The 20,732-nt window shown below is 51.7% G+C and overlaps 3 protein-coding genes across 3 annotated transcripts; all 3 read right to left on the reverse strand.

Moving 5' to 3' along the window:
• Positions 1-4,254: 4,254 nt before the first annotated feature.
• ETH_00005455 (uncharacterized protein) lies at positions 4,255-7,750 on the reverse strand (the record flags this gene model as incomplete). The annotated part of the gene is made up of 7 exons (XM_013372482.1): positions 4,255-4,433; positions 4,601-4,888; positions 5,044-5,203; positions 5,355-5,507; positions 5,711-5,983; positions 6,191-6,515; positions 6,795-7,750. The coding sequence occupies 7 exons, from the start codon at positions 7,748-7,750 to the stop codon at positions 4,255-4,257; spliced, it is 2,334 nt and encodes a 777-aa protein (XP_013227936.1).
• Positions 7,751-9,197: 1,447 nt separating this feature from the next.
• On the reverse strand, positions 9,198-15,454 carry ETH_00005460 (uncharacterized protein; the record flags this gene model as incomplete). The annotated part of the gene is made up of 3 exons (XM_013372483.1): positions 9,198-13,662; positions 13,955-14,075; positions 14,275-15,454. 3 exons carry the CDS (start codon positions 15,452-15,454, stop codon positions 9,198-9,200), a joined length of 5,766 nt encoding a protein of 1,921 aa, XP_013227937.1.
• A 2,074-nt stretch (positions 15,455-17,528) lies between these two features.
• On the reverse strand, positions 17,529-19,145 carry ETH_00005465 (hydrolase, alpha/beta fold family domain-containing protein, putative; the record flags this gene model as incomplete). Its single annotated transcript, XM_013372484.1, has 1 exon — positions 17,529-19,145. One exon carries the CDS (start codon positions 19,143-19,145, stop codon positions 17,529-17,531), a length of 1,617 nt encoding a protein of 538 aa, XP_013227938.1.
• Between the last annotated feature and the right edge of the window lie 1,587 nt (positions 19,146-20,732).

The following is a 20,732-nucleotide window of genomic DNA, read 5'->3' on the forward strand; positions in this document are numbered from 1 at the left end:
GCAGCGAACACCGCATCTGTAACTGAGCACCGTGCAGCTGAGCGGCGCAGTACAGGGAGAGAATCGCACCGAGTGAATTTAAGAACATGCACACGTGAGTGTCTTGGCCCCGCAAAAGATACACTCATACATTTTCAAACTGATTTAGTGAATCAGGGCTTTCACGATACCTTAACAAACACGCTTGAAATATCCGCTTGGCTATTCCCGACAGGACCTCTACAAGGGGAAAAGCAAGACGCCATGCATGAAATTCTATTGCCATTATTACTCCTTTTTAATATGTGCAGCGGGTAAGCAAGGAGAAGACACAGAAATAGCAGCACGTCATTGTCTGGTGTTGGCTGGTGAAACGCGAAATCGCGCTGCGGTAGCCTCTTCGGTAGTATTCTTCTCTTGCTCTCTAGATGTTACACTTTCTTGATTGCCTCTCTTCTACAATTAAATATGAATTTTTTGTTGATAGTAGTCTTGCTTTTGGTTTTAATTTGTCCCCATAACTCGTCGTTTCAATAAAGGGTTCAGTGGTCCATTGGTTTGCCGTTGACCACTGCGGCGTGTGCTCATAACCCAGGCCAACAAAAGGCAATATATCAAAATTTTCAATAACATTCACCGACTCTATACTAGTAAAATGTTTCAGGACATCAAGAAGAGTTTGTGTGGAGGGGACTCAGCGAATGCTCTGTCAGGTGACTGGGCGTCCATGTTGCGCCAGCACTTCAGAAGCCCTTGCCTTGACTTTCATTTTCATTAACTTATTAAGCTCGTGCCGCACAAACTTCTGGCTGAAAGAGGGCTGCTATGTTCTCGCAGCCTACTTTTAGCCGCGTCGATATCACCATGTCGTTTTACTTGTCACTCTGCTTCTCTATTTTTATACGTATGCTGCTCTTTCATTCTCTCAAATGGAGTTCGTTTGCTTAATTTTGCCTCCGTTGCTGTCCCCCCAGCTCTGTCTGCTGCTGTAGCATTCCCCCTTACTGTTCGTAGCTCTGTCTTGTTTCACGTATCTTGTCAGTGTCTATGGTAGAGTTTGCGCACCCCTGTATGCCTAAAGTGTACTCACCCCTCTATGCACTTCGACCTGTCCCTATGCCTTGACATCTTACACGCTTTTTGACAGCCGTGCTTACTAAATCAAAAATAGACAATTTTCAAGCATTTTCTGGCCAATTACTCAACTGTTAATATTCTCTGTTGTATAAATCGCAGAGGCAGTGAAAGCACAGAGGAGACGCATAGCGCGCTCTATACGCTCATTAGAAAGACAACACCAGAAGGCGGAGCTTGAAGAACAAAAACTTTTTAACCAGCTGAAAACCCAAGCCACAAATGGAGTAACGAACCCTTTACATCAAATCTTAAGTTTTTAATTCCGAAGGAGAGTGGGTAGTAGGCAATAAATACCAGACTATATGACTTAGCGTGCACTACAATGGAATAGTTTCGTCAGCGAGTTTCAAAGTATAAATGCGTATGTCTAAGCACTGAACCGTATGTGTAAAATCCTCACGAGTGGTTATCAACCCCTAGCACTAGCTGTCATTGTTGTTTTGTGCTTATCTCAGCGCATTGATACACTTCAAACCAAGCAGCTGATTGTACTCAGGCGGAGACGAGGAGCCATCCTTCGCTGCAAGGCTCAACTAGGGGCAGCTGATCTTCAGGCAAGTCAGATGCTATGGGCCATAGACTTTAATGCTACCCTTGGCAAACATCGCAGTTTTCCCTGCCCTTAGGATGCCTAAGCGCGATTCGCAAGTAATTTTCTGGTTCGGGGCTTACGCCTAGAGTTTACCGTTCCAGGCACAGGGTTTCAGCTCTGGAGCCGTCGTTGGGCGTGACAGGTTCAACAGCAACAAGCGACCCAGGAGCTCCACAGACACTTCAGGGGCTGCGCAAAGGTGCGGAATGAAGTCCCGGCCACAAAAATGAGTCCTAAACTAATAACTCTGATTCAAGGATGCTGAGAAGGATCCCGGAATATTTAGCTGTTAATCGTTGCCTGATGTTTTCAACTTAAGTTCCTAAAGGCTACGCTCAGCAGAGTACTCCAAATATTCAAGCCTACACCGGGCAACAAATGATCATTACTGCTAGTGATATCGCTTGTGCCTTGTGCTTTTACTGACAGCTTTTGTCTTTAGCAAACAAAGCAGCAGACCTACAAACCATGCAGCTGGCCGTCAAGGGCTTCACACGAGAGTCTCTCAAGCTCGGCTTAGTGGTATTATACCCTCGACTTTAAATCGTAAAGACTGTCTCGAGTCCTACTTGATGCCGCCTGAAGCTTAAATTCGATATTTTACTCTTCTAGTGTCTTGCGTTTCCTCAGGATGAAATGCTGAATGAAGTTCTGGAAGACGGCACGGCTCAGTTTGTGAGCTCGGCTCATTTCTGAGCACATTCTGAAGAGCCTGAAGGCTTAACTGTACTTTCAAGGCAGTGAATTGTGTATACATTCCTTCCTTTGTGTGCGTAACAGTGTAATACGTAGGATTAAGGAATCAGTACTTACAGTTGGCGTTTAAGGCTTGAGGCTTTGTGCTGGCTGGTTTTGTAGCAGGAGGACGAAGCAGAAACGGAGGAACAAATCCTCCAAGAGCTCGTTGAATGTGCAAACTCAGAAATTGATAGACAGGTCAGACTCCCATCGCTAAAACATAAGCTGCTCACTGTATTTTGAAAACACTAGGTGCTAAGTCATGACACTCGCCTGCAGGCGTGATCTGCTATGGTACTGCATTGTTCAAGCCCCCTATCGGCAAATACACCCATGCAAAAAAGACCTGTTCGATCAAAGGTTTAGGCGGCAGGTCGGACATAGCAATCTTATTCTCTCGTGGGCAGTTAGACTCCCAGAGAAGAATTTTGGAAGCAAGTTTGGTGTGCATTGCAGCTACCGCAGCGGGAAGTTTCCTGCCCATCAGCTGTTAGGGAGGTTCCGCGACTAGGGCAGCAGGAATCTCTGCAGCAGCACCAACAACTGCCAGGAAGGAAGCACAAAAAGCTGCTGTTGCAGAAGCTCTCGAACAACCCACGTTCATCCAGGGCACCATGGCTAAGTGAGTAAAACCTGCACCTAAAATTAGAACCTCATTCGTAGTAAACCCGGAATATCAACTTTTCTTATTGAACGCCTTTTCAGGGCTCAAAGCTCAGGGTCTACTGTTACGGGGGGTGTGGACTGCAGCAAAGGACGAAGCAGCAATAGCCGAGCATCTGGAGCAACGCCTAGGGTCTCTTTTGCGATAAGGCATAGAATTTCGGGTTGAATATCTGGTATAAATATACCTTCAAGCCTTCTAAATGATCCTTGAGATAGTTGCCTATAGGGGCCCCCGTTCAGCGGGTTGAAGTGTCGGTGGCAACATGCTGTGGCTCGTCTGCCTCCGGATGGGCTGGATTAACAAACCAATTATTTTGTCTCAATAGCTGTTGTACTACTTTAAAAGTTTCATAGTTCAGAAATTGGGGTTAAACCTTTGGATATTAAGAATGGAGGTTTGTCTCTGAAACGGAAGGAATAAACCTACAAAACCGAAGCCCATAGCCTTAAACCCTCACAATGTACAGAGGAGAAATGATACTGCAGGAGGCGAGGAGAAAGTCAAGAATATGTAATTCTGCTATTATAACTTATTACTTGGGGATTGCAACTGGCATACATCAAAACTCAGAGAAGGACCTCCCTTCCAATTCAGGGGGTAAGTACACAAACTAAAGAGACAAAGGGCGAAAAGAAATAGAAACAGAAAACGACGAACAAGTAAACAAATGTGAAAGAGGAGTGACCACAGGCGAAACAAATAGAAGAACGGCACGCAAAGGCAAAAGAAGTAAACTGGGACATAGCGTACGCATAGAGCCAGGTAAATAAAAAATTCGACTGAGAAAAAAAGAAGAGAAAATGATTTACGGAGACGGAGAAAAAGCTTTGATAGGCACAAGCGAGCCAAGGATATCAGCAAGGCATAGGCACGAATAAAAAAGGAGCAAGTAAGAAGATTTCTTGACACTCCTGAAAAAGCGACAATGGTTTTCCGCCGCCTTTCCCCTCTCAGACCACCGTGCCATCCACCCCGTCCCCTTAGCTGGCAATTCCGCTTGCTCGCCAGGTGCCCAGCTAGTCTGCGGAATATGGCAGTAGTTACCAAAGGCCTCTATCTGGCTAGCCATATCTCTCCCCAGCTAGCTAGTCCCTCCTCTCGCTACTTAGCTGGCTGGCTAGCTCGCTAGCTGGGTAGCTAGTTACAGAGCTAGCTCGCCGGTGTTTGTGCTGAATCGGGACTGTTGATTCGCCGGCGTTGCGTAGGTAATGGCGTCTGTTTCGCTTCTGATCACTCTTGCTGCTTTTCTGTTTCCGCTGGAGGACGAAAATATGAGGGGCCCAAATGAACGCTGCGAAGGGGCAGAGAAACCACCTATGGCTAAACGACAGCACAAAGCAGAAAAGAAGGACATATGAATTAGCACGCAAGCTTACGAGCAAGACGTTACCGCCTTCTATCTGTAGGTGGCGTTGTGTACGGAAGTGCCTGTCCGTGCCTACGCTCATGTTTGCATTAATACGTGTCTTTATTTATTTCTGTCTCACCAGGCGGCGCCGTGTTAATGTATTGTTGCATCATATCTCTACTAAGTTGCTGCTGCAAATCTCCAAACCATTTCTGTCCCACTAGCTCGAGCTCCGCTGCGGCTGCTGCTGCGAAGCCTCCTCCAGGCCCCGCTAGCGCAGTTAGCTGGGCTAGCTCAGGAGTCCCTGGAATGAAGGTACTGGGGGGCTGCTGTTGCTGTTTTTGTTGCTGTTGCTGTCGCTGCGGCTGCTGCTGCTGCTGACTCCGGGGCAGAGACGAAGGAATTTGCGATGCGGGGCTTATAATATCTGCACACAGAGGAGAACTTACAGGATAGCCCTTCCCCAGACGCTTTCCACCGATTACGCTCTTCGTACCGTTACTATCGAGGAGGCAGCGGTTTTGCGATATCCCTTGCCTGTCTGTATCGTGAAGCGTTCAAAATTTGTGGCACAGGGCTTACCGTATAGGGGTCTGACGATCCCTGGTGCCTTGACAACATCGTAAGTGCTTGTTTGAGGCTTGATTATTTGTCTGCTTTCTACTTGACTTTTCCGTCCTGTCAACATGCAAATACCTGGAGGGCGAATGACAGCCTCAGGCAAGTCTGAAAGCTCCTCTTCCTGCACGCAACAGCGAAACCCTAAAACCTAAACCCTAAGTAACCACATACCAAATACTAATTTCACGTCACCTTAGTTAGAGGTTACGAGCCCTTATGTTTCCTAATCCCATCCTTAAAACGGTCTCCTGCCAGTATTCGGTGCTGCTGACCAAGGCGTTTACGGAAGGTTCTATGCCATTTTCTGGGGAGAAAATAGCTTGGAATTCTTCTTTCTGCTCTTTATTTCCTTCCGATGTCTTCTTTGTTACTTTTAAAACTGAAAGCGACTCCCCTGTCTTGCACACGCGAGCTACAGAAGCCAACTGCAGCGCCAATAGCACATGAACGGCCCAAAACAGCAGCAGCATTAAAGCATACCGACGATAGCAGCACCAGCACCAGAGATGCATTCGCAGCAGCAAAGTTTGCACGGGCTATCTAGAAGTATCTGCCGGGCAGTGTTCAGGCTTTGCTGCAGTTAGGGCATTAGGGGTGAGGGCCGATGATTCATCGAAGGTGTGCGTACGCTGGAAAGAACAACAGTGTTGTGAGTTCTTCCCGCTTCTGCGGCTGCCTTCTGCAGTAACTCAGAGACAGTTGGGATTGTCTCTACCCCTCTCAGGTTAGGCAACAGTTTAAACTGCCCCTCTTGTTGCTGCTGCTGCTGTAGCTGCTGCTGCTCGTGCGCCAGCCCTTGTTGCCCTTGCTGCTCTGCCAGTTGCGGCTGCGTCTGGGGTAGCTGCATGCCACCGATTAAGAAGCGACACTCAGATGGATGCGCCTCGACATGCGTCCCATTCTGAAGAGTAATGACATAATTTGAAATCTATTCTTTAAACCCCAATCCCTCCTGCTTAAATCCTAAAGAGTGACTCGTGTCTTCGGCACGGTGCGTCTGGTTCTGAAATAGACTCTTGGCCACTGGCTCTACACTCTAGCCTCCAGAACTATTCCAAACACTCCCAGCAGACCATGGTTCCTTGAACACAGCGCCAGATTTTGTTACCTGAAGTTTCACCACTAGGTTGTTCGTGGGGGTGACGGCCACAACTCGCCCTTGCCCTCCATTCTTCAAGTGTACAGAAACCTTTTCTGCAAAGGGGCCCTCAGCAGATGACCCGCTACTGTTACTGCTCCCTCTGCTTGGCTGTTCCAAGTTGCTGTTCTGTCTGCTGCAGTTGCTGCTGCAGCCGCTTGCCGTCCCATTTGCCTGAACTGCTCTTTCTGCTGCTGCTTCCGAGGCTTCTGCTGCTCCTGCTGCTGGTGAAGACTCGTTCGGAAAGTATACCGGTAGTTTGATAGGTGGCATAGAGGTTTGCTCCGGTTTCTTACTGCGAGGAAATCAGCCGCAACGTCAAGAATATATGTAAAAAGTGCATGACCTTCAGCAGGCATAGGTGGCGGCAAAGGCACCGCACACAAACATGCAGCAACAGCAGCATCAGCAAATAATATGCTAGGCAAATTAATAACGCGCATCACTTCAGATATTGTCGGAGCAGCAGAAGCAAAAACATGACAATAACAACAGTAACAAGAACAGTAAAAAGGCCAACAAAAGGATATTAGCACACGCAGCAGAGCAGTGCATAGACAGTGTACAAGCATACATTTTGCACAGGCTCCGCAGCCCGTCTGCTAGAGTCCAGTGCACTGGCAGCTTCTGGCGTGACTGCTGCCGCTGTTGCTGCTGCAGTTTGAGAGCAGCAGCGGCAGGACTGATTGCTTCAAAAGGTGCCTCAGCTAGCTTCTTGAGTTCAGAAGCATTTTGGGCAAAGGTAGCAATGCGAGGAAATTCGTGGAGGTCAGATAAGTGAGGCAGCAGAGACAGGGTCATAGAGGGCCAGTGGCGGCGCTCTCCGCCTTCGGGTGTACGTACAGCTGGGGGCACGATAAGGCGCCCCCCGTCTTTGCTGCTGCTAGTCTGCTGCTGCTGCTGCTCGTGTTCTTGCTGTTCTTCTTCATCATTGTGGGACTGGGAACGAGTCGAAGGTTGCTGCTGCTGTTGTGTGTCGCTTGACTCGCGGGAGGAAGCTTCCACCTGCTGCTGCTGCTTGGCGCCCTCATTGCAGCTATCGCTTACCTGGCGAGAGTCTCTCTCATTCACCTGTTGCGCCTGCTGCAGCTGCTTCGGGTTCCACGGGATGCTGCTGCCCCTTAGCTCCTCTTCACTGCTGCCTCTCAACGGCGAAGCAGCGCAGCTACTACTGCTGCCATTGCTACTACCGTCTGTCGAGTGCAGGAGCAAATAGTCATCGAGGGTTCCAGAGTAGGTTGTTACTGCAACAAGCTTCCCTCTTTTTGCCACCCCGCTTGTTGCTGTTGCTCCTGATGTTGCTGATACTGCTGAGTCCGACCTGTTGAGCAGGCCGCGGACTCCTGACGCAGATGAAGCAACAGCTGCTGCTGCGGCTTCTGCTGCTTGTTTTCGCGTCTGTACAAATAACGCGTGTTGTTGTTGCTTTGGGGGCAGCCGTCGCTGCTGCTGCTGTTGCTGCTGCGGCTTACTACGCCGCAGCTGTGCAGGCCTCACCCTTTGAGGGGAATCAATGGAGGTGCCAAGCATTTTGGAGTCTGCGGTTGCTGGAATCGAATTTAGCGTCCAATAAGCCGGCCCTTGTACGGATGCCTGTCTCACCAGATAGCTGCGCCGGTCGGCAGCGGCAGTTGGTTTGTGTTGCTCTATGCCTTGCTTGGGGTCTAGAGTCTAGTTTCTGCTGTTGTATTTAAAATAGAAAAAAATGACAAGAGGATACGAACTAATGTGACCGGCTGGATTGGGAACACGGACTCAGACGAAGGGCGATCGATGGCGCCAGCTGCGGCGGCGCGCCTTTGGGATGAGGGTTTAAGCTCTACGGTTTGCTGCTTAAGGCTTACGGTTTAGTGCTTCGTGGAGAACTCAAAAGGGGAAGAGCCAAGAATGACTAAAAAGGACAAAAATCGTGGAACACCGACACAATCTATCATTGGCTAGTTGCAGCCGACTTGCTTTTGTTGCTGCCGTTGCTGCTAATAAGGCCCGCTGTTGCTGTGGCTGCTGCGGCTGCAATAGATTAGATCGATAAGAAAATTTGCCTGCACATACTTGCTTTTGGTTTAATATTGACACACAAATTAGCAGCAGCTGCAACAGAAACGGCAGCATCAAATACTGCTGCCTTTTCGGACGTCGATTCGGTCCAGCAACGTCGACGCGTTCCGGTGTACAGTATGTTATCCACGGGAACATACACCATGGAGGCCTAAAACATAATTTTAGACCCTTCTCTAAGACCTCTCGTATCTGTACCCAGGCCGTCGCTAGCTGAGGATATCCGCGGTATCAAAGCTGCTTGTAGTCGATGGAAACATTTGCGGCTTATTAATCTTTCCCTAGACGTGCAATCCAACTTGGCGAATAAGAGATACTGCATTAACTTATATACTTTTGTGGACGCTAAATATTCACAGTCGAACGAGCGTGAGAAGTTGCAAGCAACACATGGTTAGTGCCTCTTCTATGGTGCTTGACGTGCATGCAAGCGGAAAACCGGCGGCACAGCACAAAACAGCTTCTTCAGATAGTGATGTGGCTTAATATTCTAGCAACTTTTAGGCGTCCACTATTGAGTTGTAGCTGCGGGTGCACAGCTTTACCGCGCAAGACCCAACTAGGACAGTGACTTTTAACTGAGTAGCTACAACAGGAGAAGCTGGCTACTAGTAGCTGCTGAAGTGACTATCGACCCAAAATATCTCGAAACAAGCCTACAAGCTAAAACTCGAAGTTACTAGAGCTCTGACAAGCAAGACAAAATGACCCGCCCCGCAAAGTGGGTTCAGCAACCTGGGAACCCAACCGGCTGGCCAACTAGCTAGTTGCGAGACACTTTTTCAGTTCGCTATGCAGATATGCAAGCTTGTCTGGACAGCCGCCGGCTAGCTAGCGAGGCAGGGACGGAGCCAGCGGAGGTGGAGCAAACAGCAACAATACGGTTATGCCTAGCAGTGAGCTGAAACGTTGTGTGCAGTTAAGTGAGTGGGATGCTTGACCCCAGTATAGGGGAAGCTCCATGAGAGGAGCTGAGTGCAAGGGCATCAAGGCTGTTGCTACAGTTTCCGCTGCCACCGTTGTTGTCCCTGCTGCTGCTGCTGCTGTTGGTGCTGTGTTCAGGTGCAGTCTTCCTGATGCAAGTGCGGCCACTGCTGCTGCTTCTGCTGGGAGCAGAGACTTCTGTAGAGCCAGTGAGTCCCCTGTTATCTGCTGCTGCTGATGCTCCTGCTGCTGCTGCTGCCGCTGCTTCAGCTGCAGTTGAACGTATCCCACAAGGCAGCTGCTGCTGCCGAGTGTAGAAAAGCAACAGATGCTCTTCTCCCTCGGCATCGCTGCAACTTGGGTCTGCTGCAGCAGCAGCTGCGGCTGCTGCTGACGCTGCTGCCTCTGGGTCCTTTATGTCTGCAGTCTCTGCTGCTGCTGCTGCAGCAACATCAACAGCAGTTCTTGCGAGTCGTGCTGCTCTCTCAGCTGTTTCTTCTGCTGTTCCAAGGCCTGCTGCTTCTGCTGCTTCTGCAGCAGCAGCTGCAGCTGCCGCGGCCACAAGAGGCTGCACAGCCGCAGCTCCCTGTGCGGCAGCGGCAGCGGCAGCAACAGCGGCAGCAGAAGCGAGAGGGTCATAACAACTGAGCTGCTTACGAGGGGCAAAGACGCTGAAGCCAACGCGTGGGACATCGGCACTAGTGGTCCACGCATCAGCCCCTTTGCGCGGCTCAGTTGCTGTTGCTTCCGCGGCTTCTGTTGTTTCTGACTTTGCCACTGACGAAGCTGAACCCCCAAGATTCGGGACAGGATGCTTTTGCTGCTGCTGCTGTTGCTGGTCCTGTATTTTCCTCGACTGCTGCCGCTGCTGGAGCACCACTTGGGGCAGCTTGTCAGTAGGCAGCGCTGCCGCTGCCGTTGTTGCAGCTGCTATTTTCGTTGCAGCTCCTGAGAGCTCATCGGTCTTTGCTTCTGCTTCCCGCAGCTGTTGCTGCTGCTCACTTGTTGCAGCTCCAGTTGCAGCTGTAGCAACAGCAGCAGCAGATGGTCCTCTAGGAAGCCCGAAGACGGGCGGCGACGCAGCACCATGCCTCAGGACAAGCTGCTGCTTCTGCTTCTGCTGTTGCTGCTCGAGGGGACCACCTCGCTGCAGAAGGCGCTGTCTCAACTCCTCATGAAAAGATATTGCTTTCGTCGATACTGGAGATGCTGTTGCTACCCTTCCTCGAGGAGACCCAACAGGTGTCTCTCGGGCTTCCTGCTGCTGTTCCGTCGTCGCTGAAGCAGCGGTCTGCTCCTGCCATTGCTGCCGCTGGTGTCTTTGACTTGTTGTCGACTGCTCTGGGGACCCGAAGGGTATCCTTATGCTTTGTCGTGGCTTCGCTACTGCTGCTGCTGCTGCCGCTGCTGCTGCGAGCTGCAGTGGCTTCACGTGGGAATCTTGCTGCCTTGATGCCGGACCATGGGGCCTCAAGGGAGGGGACAGCGCGCACGGTTCCCGGAGGAGGCACTCAGCTGCCTGCTCTGTTTCTGTTGTTGTTTCTGTTGTTGGCTTCGCCGCTGTTGCACCCCCGCCATCCTTGGGTGTCTGCTGCTGCTGCAGCTGCTGTTGCCGCAGTAGCAGCAGTTCAGAGTCCTCGCAACACTCCCTCTGAATAGCAGCCAGAAGGTCGTGGCGAGGCCTTACAGATTTGTTTCTGGTGGTGTCACTGCTGTTGCTACTACGGCTGTTGTCGGTGTCAGCGCTGTTGCTGCCAAAAGAATGGGAAGAGTGCTGCTTGGGTTGCATGCACTCGGAGGCTGCTTTATGCTCCTGATTGCTCCTGATTTTGTTGCTGCTGCTGCTCTTACTGATGCACTTGCCTTCTCCAGAGCTATGCAGTGGCGACATTAGGGATCGGATCAGCCGCCGGCTGACGCTGCTCCTACTGCAGCAGCTGCTGCTGCTGCTAGCACTATCAGTAATAGCACAGTTCTGGTTTTGGTTCGTATTTCTCATTTCGCCCCCGCTGCTACTGCTGGTACTATTATTACTGATGCCGCCGCCACTATTGCCGTCATTGTTACTGTTGCTGTTGCCTTGGATGTTGCTGCTGCTGTGTTTTACTACTGCGGCAGCAACCGCGACCGGAGACGCCGGGGGATCGCTCACGCGGCTGCGGCGCAGCAATGGCTGCGGTTGAAATAGTGGCAGCAATGCCATACTGTTGCTGTTGCTGTTTGTACTCCCGTTGCTGTTACTGTTATCGCTAGTATCTCTGCTGCACGCCGCTGTTGATGGCTGGTGGTCGATGAGCAGAGGTTTTGGCATCGACTTCTCAAGCATCGCCCCAGCTGCACCTGGTGTGCACTCTCTTCCTGGTGCAGCAACTGCTGCCGGCGCCGTCTCCAATTTTGGGGCTACTTGAGACACAGGAGGCAGTGCAAGAGCACTGCCCGTATCATGTGCTGCTGCTGCTGTTGCGGGGGGCACCGTTGGAGCTTGCAACAAAGCTGATGCAGGACCAGCGAGTTTGGGAGGATCGTCACTGCTGTTATTGCGATTAACGATGCTGTTGCCTGCGCTGCTACTGCTATTGCCGGCCCTAGCAACCCTTGGGGGGCTCTGCTGCTGAGGCTCTTGCAGGCTGATGGAGGCAGTGCTGCTACTGCTCTGGGCACGCAAAAGCAGCCGCCTTGGGGGAGCAGCAGCATACGGTCCTGGGCTGCCCACGTCACCTCTTGCTGTTGCTCCCGCAGCTGTAGTTGCGGTCGCTGCAGTATGAGGTACTGAAGAGGTAAGAGACGCAGAGCCAAGGGATTCAACAGGAAGCAGCACCGCGCGTCGTGTATTACTGCTCCAATCCCCGTGCTGTCTCTGGTGGTGGTGCTGCTGTTCTTGCTGCTGTTGCTGCAGCTGAGGTGGTGGTGGAGGCTCAGGCCGCTGAATAGCGAGGGACAGCGACGGGATGCCGCTTGCTGCTGGTGATCCACCAGCTGCTGCAGGCATCTCGGGAACAGTTGGTACTAGTGCTGGAGCAAGTGTTACTGCTGTTACCGGTGCTACTGCGGGTGCTTCTGCCGCTGGTGCTGCAGGAGCTGCCACTCCCCGTCCTAGGTGCAAGCCCTCTCCCCTACACACAGCAGGAGGAGACCTTCTGACTGGGAGGGTTAAAGAGCCCAGTAACTCCTGAGAGCCTTGCTGTTGCTGCTGCTGCTCCAGCCGCTGGAGGTTCTGCTGTTGCTCTGGCAACGACTTCTGAAGCCGCAGAGACTGTTGCTGGTTGAGCTGCAGTTGTGGCAGTTGAGGTAGCAGCTGCGGGGGCGACCTCACAGATTCCTGCGGCTGCTCCTGCCGCTGCAACTGTTGTTTTTGTTGTTGGAGAAGCTGCTGCTGCTGTTGTTGTTGCAGCTGCTGTAAAAACAACTCGACTGCCTCACTAGTGCCATGGCAAAGTGGGCCATCTAGGTACGACCACGCTTGCTGCTGACGCTGCCGTAGAGGCTGCAGCTCTTGTTGCTGGGGTTGCAGCAAGACTGGCGACTGACGCGTCAGCTGTTCTATCTCGGATGGCATCCCGAGGCTCCCCTGAATTTCCTGTTGCTGTTGTTGCTGCTGCTGCTGCTGTAATAGTTGCAGTCGCAGCATCTCTTGCTCTGCCTCGTATTCCGTCCTGAGATGCTCTTGAGCCAATTGGAACAAGTACTGCTGTGGCGGTTGCTGTCGCACATGCAATGAGTGCTGTAGCAAGGCGCTGGACCCCTCCTGCACGGCGTTGTTGGTGTTCTTGTTGCTGTCTGTTGCGCCTGAGTTAAGAAATAAACGCCGGTCCATGCTGCTGCTGCTGACGTAGGTACCGGCAAGGAACTGCCCTGCTTGATCAGGCAGCTGGTAGTAAGCGTGCTGCTGCTGCTGCGGCTGTATTTGATCCTGTTTCTGGTGTAAGTGTTGCTGTTTCTGTTGATGCTGCTCTGGAGAAAAATACTGTGGTGGTGAGACGCGAGCTTGCAAAAGCAGCTGATCCGTAGACCAATCTTGCTCTCCGTGCTGCTGCAGTAACTGCGGTCCCTGGGCCTCAAGCTGCTGTAGAGGCAACGGCTGCTGCTGTAATGGCTGCTCACGCTTCAGCGCAGAAGATACAGCGAGCCGCTTGAGGCTCGTCCGCTGCAGCAGCTGCTGCTGCAGGTGCAGCTGCTGCAGCTGCTGCTGCTGCAGGTGTAATGGAGTTTCTCGTGCATGACCGGAGGACGTAACAAATGCCGGAGTAATATAAGGCGCTGCAGCGGCAACACTCGGAGCTTCCGCAGGACGACGAGCAGCAGCGGCGGCAGCAGGAACATCAGCAGTGGGAGCGGCGGGAGGCACGATTGTAGTTCTGGCTACTGTCGGGGGATAAGGCAGCGCGTCCAACCCAAACAGCGGCTCAGGTGTATCAGCACCTCCGCCAAACAGACATATTCTCAAGAAACGAGAGGTGCCCCTGCAGACATCAGTAAACCTTGAAAGTTATGACCCTTAAAAAATAAATCGTTAACCCCCTGTTGGGGGTCCCCTTGAAAATGAAGTTTAAGAGTTACGTTTGCTTGACTGATCCTAAAACCTTCTTCCAAGCTCTGAACCTCGACCTCAACTTTTTGTTTCTGAAAGGCAAGTCTTTAAGCTCGACCACCTAGTCTAAACCCACACATTCAGTACAGTTTCTCAGCCCTCAACCTTAGACTGGGAAGCCTACACACCACATTCTAAGAAACACCAGTCACTGTGTTTCTTACGATATAATGTTTGCATGAACCAAGGCAAAGAACTGAGCCTCCAGCAGCATTGGAGTGTGCGTGCACCTCAGCGCGGTCAGGCAGTCCGCAAGAGAGGCAGGCAGGGAACCGGATTTTGCCGCTGAGGCAAACACAAACAGGCACTAAAGCACAGGCACTGAACGTTTAAATATTAACGCTTGCGTAGTTACTGTATGAACGCTGTATATTTTGGGCTTTACGGCTAGGTGAATATTAGGTGTAAGGCGTAGCAACCAAAGGTAGGGGGCAAGCAGAAATACTTCAAAGTTTATTAATAGAGTTTAGGATTTGGCGTTTACGGTTCACAGCCTTGGATCGGCACATGGCCAGCCTGAACGCCCTGTAACTCTTGTCACTCCACACAGGCACCCGCTTCCTGCTTATCCCCTGCTGTTGGTGCTGCTGCTGATACACAAACAGTGAGTCATCAGCAAAATAAGAGAAGATGAGCCGCAGTCGTAGCGTCGCCGCCGCTGCAGCTTCGTTGGATGTTTGGCAGTCCAATAAAGCCACCAGACGAGTGAAACACAACAACCCCACCCTCCCTTCTCCGCCTGCAGCCACACGCCCCAGCCGCTCCAGGCAACACCTGCTGCTGCTACTACTCCGGGTTGAGGCCTCGCAGCAACAGTACGGAGCGTCTTCCATTGCTGCGTAGGCTACCCAAAACATGCCCAGCTCCGCTGCACTGATGGTAGCTGTGGTTGGCGCCGCAGCAGCTGCAACTGCTGCTGCTGTAGGTGTGAGAGCAGCAGTAGTAGGTGGTCGCAGGAGTTGATCCACCGCATGCAATCGGCCAAAGAGAGCAGCGACATAATCTAGCTGCTTCTCTTTGTATGCCGCGGCTCTCCACAGCTGCTGCAGCAGCAGCGGGTCCCAGTCCATGGAACACGGAACTGTTACTGGCGCTGCTGGAGCAACTGCTGCTGCTGTTGCTCGGCGGGAGAGAGGCACAGGTACTGCTGCTGTTGCACTTAACACGGCTGGGCTCACAGGAGCAGCAGCTCCGGCTGCTGCCTGCACATCCTGCCAGTGGGACTCCAGAAGCTCCTTAGGCTGTAAAAGCCTGTTACTGCTGATAGGAGCCACGGTAGCAGGCGCCACTCCCGCCGCATATGTTGCAGCAGGCTGTGGCTGCTGCTGCAGAAGATCAGGCTGAGGCTGCCACTGCCAAGTTTGCTGTTGTCCCCACTGCTGGAGAGGGATGTGCTGCTGCTGCCACTGACCCGACAGCTGCTGACCCTGAAGTTCCAGTCCCTGCAGCTGCAACCCCTGCTGCTGTTGCCACTGTAGCTGCTCCCACAGCTGAAGGTCTGGAGACTCTGCGTGAGTGCCCAGCAAAGGGACGCTCAAACTGCTGCTGCGCCTATGCTGCTGCAGCCGCTGCTGCTGCTGGGTTTCTGTGAGGTGTTGCTGCTGCTCCTGCGTAGGCAGCAGCAGCGAGGCACTGCTGCGCCTGAGTGTGGTCCTACTTCTCATGACGGCTGCTGCTCTGCTCCTAGACTCGAAGGCGACAGATGTGAGTTGCTGGTCTGGACTGGAGCCGCACAAAGGAGCTGCTGCCGCAGCTGCTGCTACGGCTGCTGCTGCTGAACTCAACACAGCCCACCTAAAATCAAGGAAAAGTAAAGTGTGTATACGAGTCTAGATACTGCTGATGCTGCAGTCGTCGTTAATGCAGCACTGGGGGACACCAGCCGCGTGCGGATCTGCCGCTGAGGCGGCTGCCGCTGCTGCTGAGTTCAGTGTCTGCAGCAGCGGCAACCCCAGGACGAAAATAAAAAGTCCATTCCAAGTCGACAAAGTCAAATGCTAAATTCTCCACCTAAGAAGGATGCAGAAGCAACCCGGCAGAACAGTAGCAGCGGCTGCTGCTATTGCTCCCGCTGTTCCTGCTGCTGCGGCCTGCAGCAGCCGGCCGTCGCGCTCTACACTGGTTCTGGCATTTTCTGTCCTTGTATCCTTGAAAACATGAGAAAATTGGCATAAATGTTAATTTGGAAGCAAGGTTTAAATGATTAGAACATATTACCGGGCTGTGTCGCCGAAAGTGTCTCGTGAGCGGTGGGCACTGTCCTCCAGCCGCTTCATTCAGCAACACGAAGGAAGAAACCCTACAATTAATGACTAAGCTTCGTTGAGTAGAGTTCAAGAATTAAATTGTAGGTTTGCTACTTAACCGTGAATTAGCTGCTCGGTAGAATTCAAGTGAACCCACCAGGAAGTGAATCTACGAGCTGAACACGCCAGTCGCCATGGGTGTCTTGCTGTTTTTTTATAATGGGTATCAGTCCTTTAGAACAAATATTATTCACTAAAGACAAACACGACGTAATAGAGCTAAATAAATATTATTGGCTGGAATGTGTGCCAGTGCTGCAGTGTTCGCATCAGCAATTGTTTCATTGCCATTGTAGCACCTGCCGAAACTAACTAAAGGGGTCATGAAAATTGAAATAAGCTGCAGACAACTTAAGTTAAACATGAGAATCTTCCTCATTTTTCCCATCAACTTTTAAGATATCACAAGATCAATAGGTCGCCCAGGTAACCCAAAGCCAATTGAGCCACCATACAACGCAGAACAACTGTCCCGCTATGGTATACAGAGCGGTATATACCAATTCGCAATATGTAGAAACAGCGCGTAGCAACTTAGGTGCAGCAAAGGAGTGAAACAATGGATTCCACTGCTGGGAAAAAACACAAAATAATGCGCAAGGCATGCACCATGGCGAGGGAAAAGCAGCAGGACGTAGAAGGCATGAACTAAAAGTGACGCCAGAAAACCTTAAACAGCGACGCACAAGGGGGCGAAACAGAAGTACCTTAATGACAGCGGGAAACGTGTACGAAATTCGCCCATAAATACGAAGTTTTGCACGCCTGCAGCGGCTGCTTCAAGAAACCCGGGCCCCTACACAGCGATGAAGTCGCTGGTACAAATTTTCAGCCTTCTTAGTTTTGTGTGCAAATGCAGGCAGCTGTGGCTAGACACAGTCAATGTCTCAACTCCGTGTAAGGTCGATGCTTGGCAAACACTTAGAACCAGAGTCTACAAAGAACCAAGCTCCGCCTAGTTCAACAAATATTTGGGTGGCCCCATCGAGCCGCCAGAAAATCACCGTTGTTCAGTAAAAAATTGTAGCTACGCAGTGGCTAGATGAGATATTTTGGGCTTGCGTCTGGAGTGCCGTAAGCGGCAGCAACAGCGCTGTGCACAAAGCACACCTGCTTGTAACTCAGCTGCCACATCAAAATGCATTTGAAGTAAAAGCAAGGGGTTCTACAATGAGCCAGCGAGCAGCAGCAGCACCAGAGATACAAATAAGTACAAGTAGCAGCTCATGAAATGCACTTTGCGGCTGCCGTCTTCTTACTGCATTTGTTGCTGGTGCTCCCTCGTGAGTACTGCTCCTAATAATGGCTTCATTGCGGCTCGTGCTCTCATGCACCTTTGCTGAACCACCAACGTGCGAGCGTGACTTCCTCCGCTGCTTTTGCTATTACTAACGGCACATCTGCTGCCAGTACTGATGTTGGTAGCTTGTGCTCACTGCAAGCCAAGGGCCCTTAAGAACTGCGTAATAGTGGCTGCTGTTTGTTGGGGCTGCTGTGCGTGCAGCCAGTGGCCAGCGTGCGTCACCTCGCGGAGGGTTGCTTTCGGAAAATGGCGGTGTATAGAAGGCTGCTGCTGCTTGTAGTTGAGCCAAGGCGAGAGGGCCCCCCGCACAAAGAGGCATGGGCCCGTGTAGGATGGTCTGCTCCCTGCGGCTGATGTTCCTGTTGCCGTTGCTGTCCCTGGTGCTGCTGTCAGCTCCGGGTTGTGCACGGACAGAGGCGCAGCAGCCAAGCCCATACTAATATTCGCTGCAATCAGTTCCTGGAGGGCCAGAAGGTCCAAGTGCCAGCATAAGGCGTCGTCAAACTGCTGCCCCACCAGGTGCTGCTGCAGCTGTCGCATGTCCTGCTGTCGCTGCATCTCATGCGGCATTACTACTCCTTGTTTGATCCGGGCTCTGTCTGATACGCATGTTTGCTGTCTAGTGAGGTGCTCAAGCTCTGCTGTTCTCTGCTTGTTGGTCGACAGAGATAGCAATAGCCAGTTTATCACTGCGGGGTTGATAGGGGGCTGCAGTTGCTGCAGCACCTTGGTTACAGCAGCTTTCGTGCTGAAGAGTGGTAGAGAAATGTCAGCCAAGATAGATACAAGAGCAGCGGAAGAGTATCCCCCCTCCTTTGGAGGAGGTACCAAACGAGCCACGTCCAAACAACAAGCTATTCGGCTGCTGCTGTTGCCGGTCTCGCTGCTACTGCTCCTTTTGCTGCTACTGCTTTTAGCGCTGCTGTTTGTGTCGAATGGTATAAATATGCTTGTGCTTTCCCTTGATGCAACTTCGGGTGACAGCAGGTGCGGCTTCAGCAGGTAGGGGCTTGGGGCTATGTCAAGTACAACAACAGCTGCAAAGACAGGAAGTCCCAAAGTGTCTAAAGCTGACTGCATGCAAACCATGCCCCCAAAGCTGTGGCCAACCAACACTAAGCGGACGTCTAGGGCCTTGGATAGCGCGTGCACGCGAATAATGCCAGGCCAGTGAGGAAGCAGCACACCGCTGTCGCTACCGCTCTTGCTGTTGGCGCCGCTGTCAGCCTCCGCCAGCAGCGAGCCCATATCCACCCGTCTTTTCTTCGCTAATTCCTTTAACAGCAAGTATATTTGGGCGTACACATCCCTCGCCATCAGATGCAACTTCAGTTCACCCCTCCCGCTGCAGCCATGGCCCCGTAGATCGAAGCAAAACGCCCGTTGCCGACCCCGCAGAGCTCCCCTTTGGTGACTACAGGAGCTGCTACTTTGAGCAGTTGTTTCTGTGTTTCCACAGATAAGATTTGCTGCCAAACTCCGCAAGTTGCGCCTCCCACCCAATATGCCGTGCAGCACCATATACCACGTCTCATGCTCCCCATTGCTGCTGCTGGTGTTGTCTTGCTCACTGCTGCAGATGGCTGTAGCAGGTAGCTCGGTGCAGGCCAAAGGAACCGCGGCGGGGAAAAGTTGCAATGCCTCTCCGTCCAGCAGACGCAAGTGGCAATTGGGGCTGAAGTCGCTAGTGCTGCTATTGGTTCTGCTCTCACTATTCCTGGCGGCGTTGCTTTTGCTGCCACACATGCTGGTTGAGGCCACGCTGAGTGCCCTACGAGAGAATGTGACTGGGATGCCATTCCTGCAACTTTGTTGCGGCTGCAGCAACCAGTCCTGTTGAAGCTGCGACGCAACCCTTCGTGGGTTGCAAACGCTCTGCGGGAGAGGGCATGGCCTATGTCCTCCGCGCAGAAATCCTGAATGACGCTGCAGTAGCAGCTGCTGCCTCTGTAACGCATGCTGCATTATGAATGCCATCCCTGCTTCCCTATGAAGTAGCAACAGCAGGAGCAACAGGAAGAACGAAGCCAACTGGTGCGGCCTTTTCATTAGCCGTTGCTGTGGCTAGAGGCCTTTTTCTCGTCTTTGTACCTCTGTTGCTGCTCGTTCTGCGGCTGTCGCCCCTGCATGTGTTCACGCTACTGCTGTTAACGCCGTTGTTGTCTGTATTTTTGCTTCTGCCGTTGCTTACGGATCTGCTGATGCTCTTAAAGTTGCATCTCTCGCTGCGCAGGTGCTTATTCTCCTCGCATTTCTAGCATCTGCTGAGCTGCTCTTCGGCTGTTCCTGCTGAGGCCTTGTTCCTTAGCTGCTGCTGTTGCCACAATTACCCCTCTACGTGAGCAAAAACTGCGGCCTAGAGAACGGCTACCACAGGAATCTTAGTTAAGCGTTGAATGGAATGTTTACACGCCACACCGATGTCATTCATATGGACAAGAGCGAGGGGATGCGTTCGGCCGTTGTCTGCAATGTCTCGACGGGAAAATACACTTGTCTTCAAGTTATTGGAGAAGCCGATGCATCATCCTATGCTTAAAATAATCACAAAACGCGGGACTCAACATATTAGCAAAGGAAATGTGGCCACACACTAAACAGGGCTGCACTATCGTCGAGCTGCATGCACACTTCCCAGTAGCAAGCCTTACAAATGAGAACACCACGATTTATTACTCGCTTACAACCGCAGAATTCACAGACTTTATAGAAAATTGCATCTTGAATTAACTCAATCCTAATACAAGTGGTAGATTTGTCCCAACGGAGATTCGCCAAACGGAGTTTCCAGTATCGATTAGGCAAAGAACGCGACACGGGCATTTCAAAAATCGCTAATTTAACCCCGTCTCTCTCATCTCGCATAAAAAAGAAATACAGTAAACAACAGTACGACGCCCCGTCCGATTAAATTATTCGTCCGTGGAGCAATGGGCCCGACGACGAGAGGTGGCGCTCCATACATAACCGCAGCAACGGCAAAAAGCATCAATCTAACGAACGTGCTCAGCGATATTTTGGCTATTTTCAAGGTCTACATATGGTCCAAGCGGAGGCGATAACTGCACGGTACGATATGAGCTCGCTGTAGGTAGGCACTAAGGATCCCCACACGGAGCCCCGATGAGCCCTCCGCTCCCCCGGCCAGCTGGCAGTTCCTTCAGCCCATTGTAAAAAAAGCTGATGGCGCATGACTGCCGCCTTTAGTCGCTATTCTTTGTGCTTGCGAGCATGACTTATGTCAACAGTAAAGCTGAATAGAATGTGCGCCTACATACATTTGCGCTTACTTTGGGGCGTCTGCGTTGCCGACAAACTGTTCGAAGTGGCTAC

Source organism: Eimeria tenella, genomic scaffold (assembly GCF_000499545.2).
Source record: "Eimeria tenella Houghton genomic scaffold, Eth_scaff1, whole genome shotgun sequence".
NCBI classification, from domain to species: domain Eukaryota; phylum Apicomplexa; class Conoidasida; order Eucoccidiorida; family Eimeriidae; genus Eimeria; species Eimeria tenella.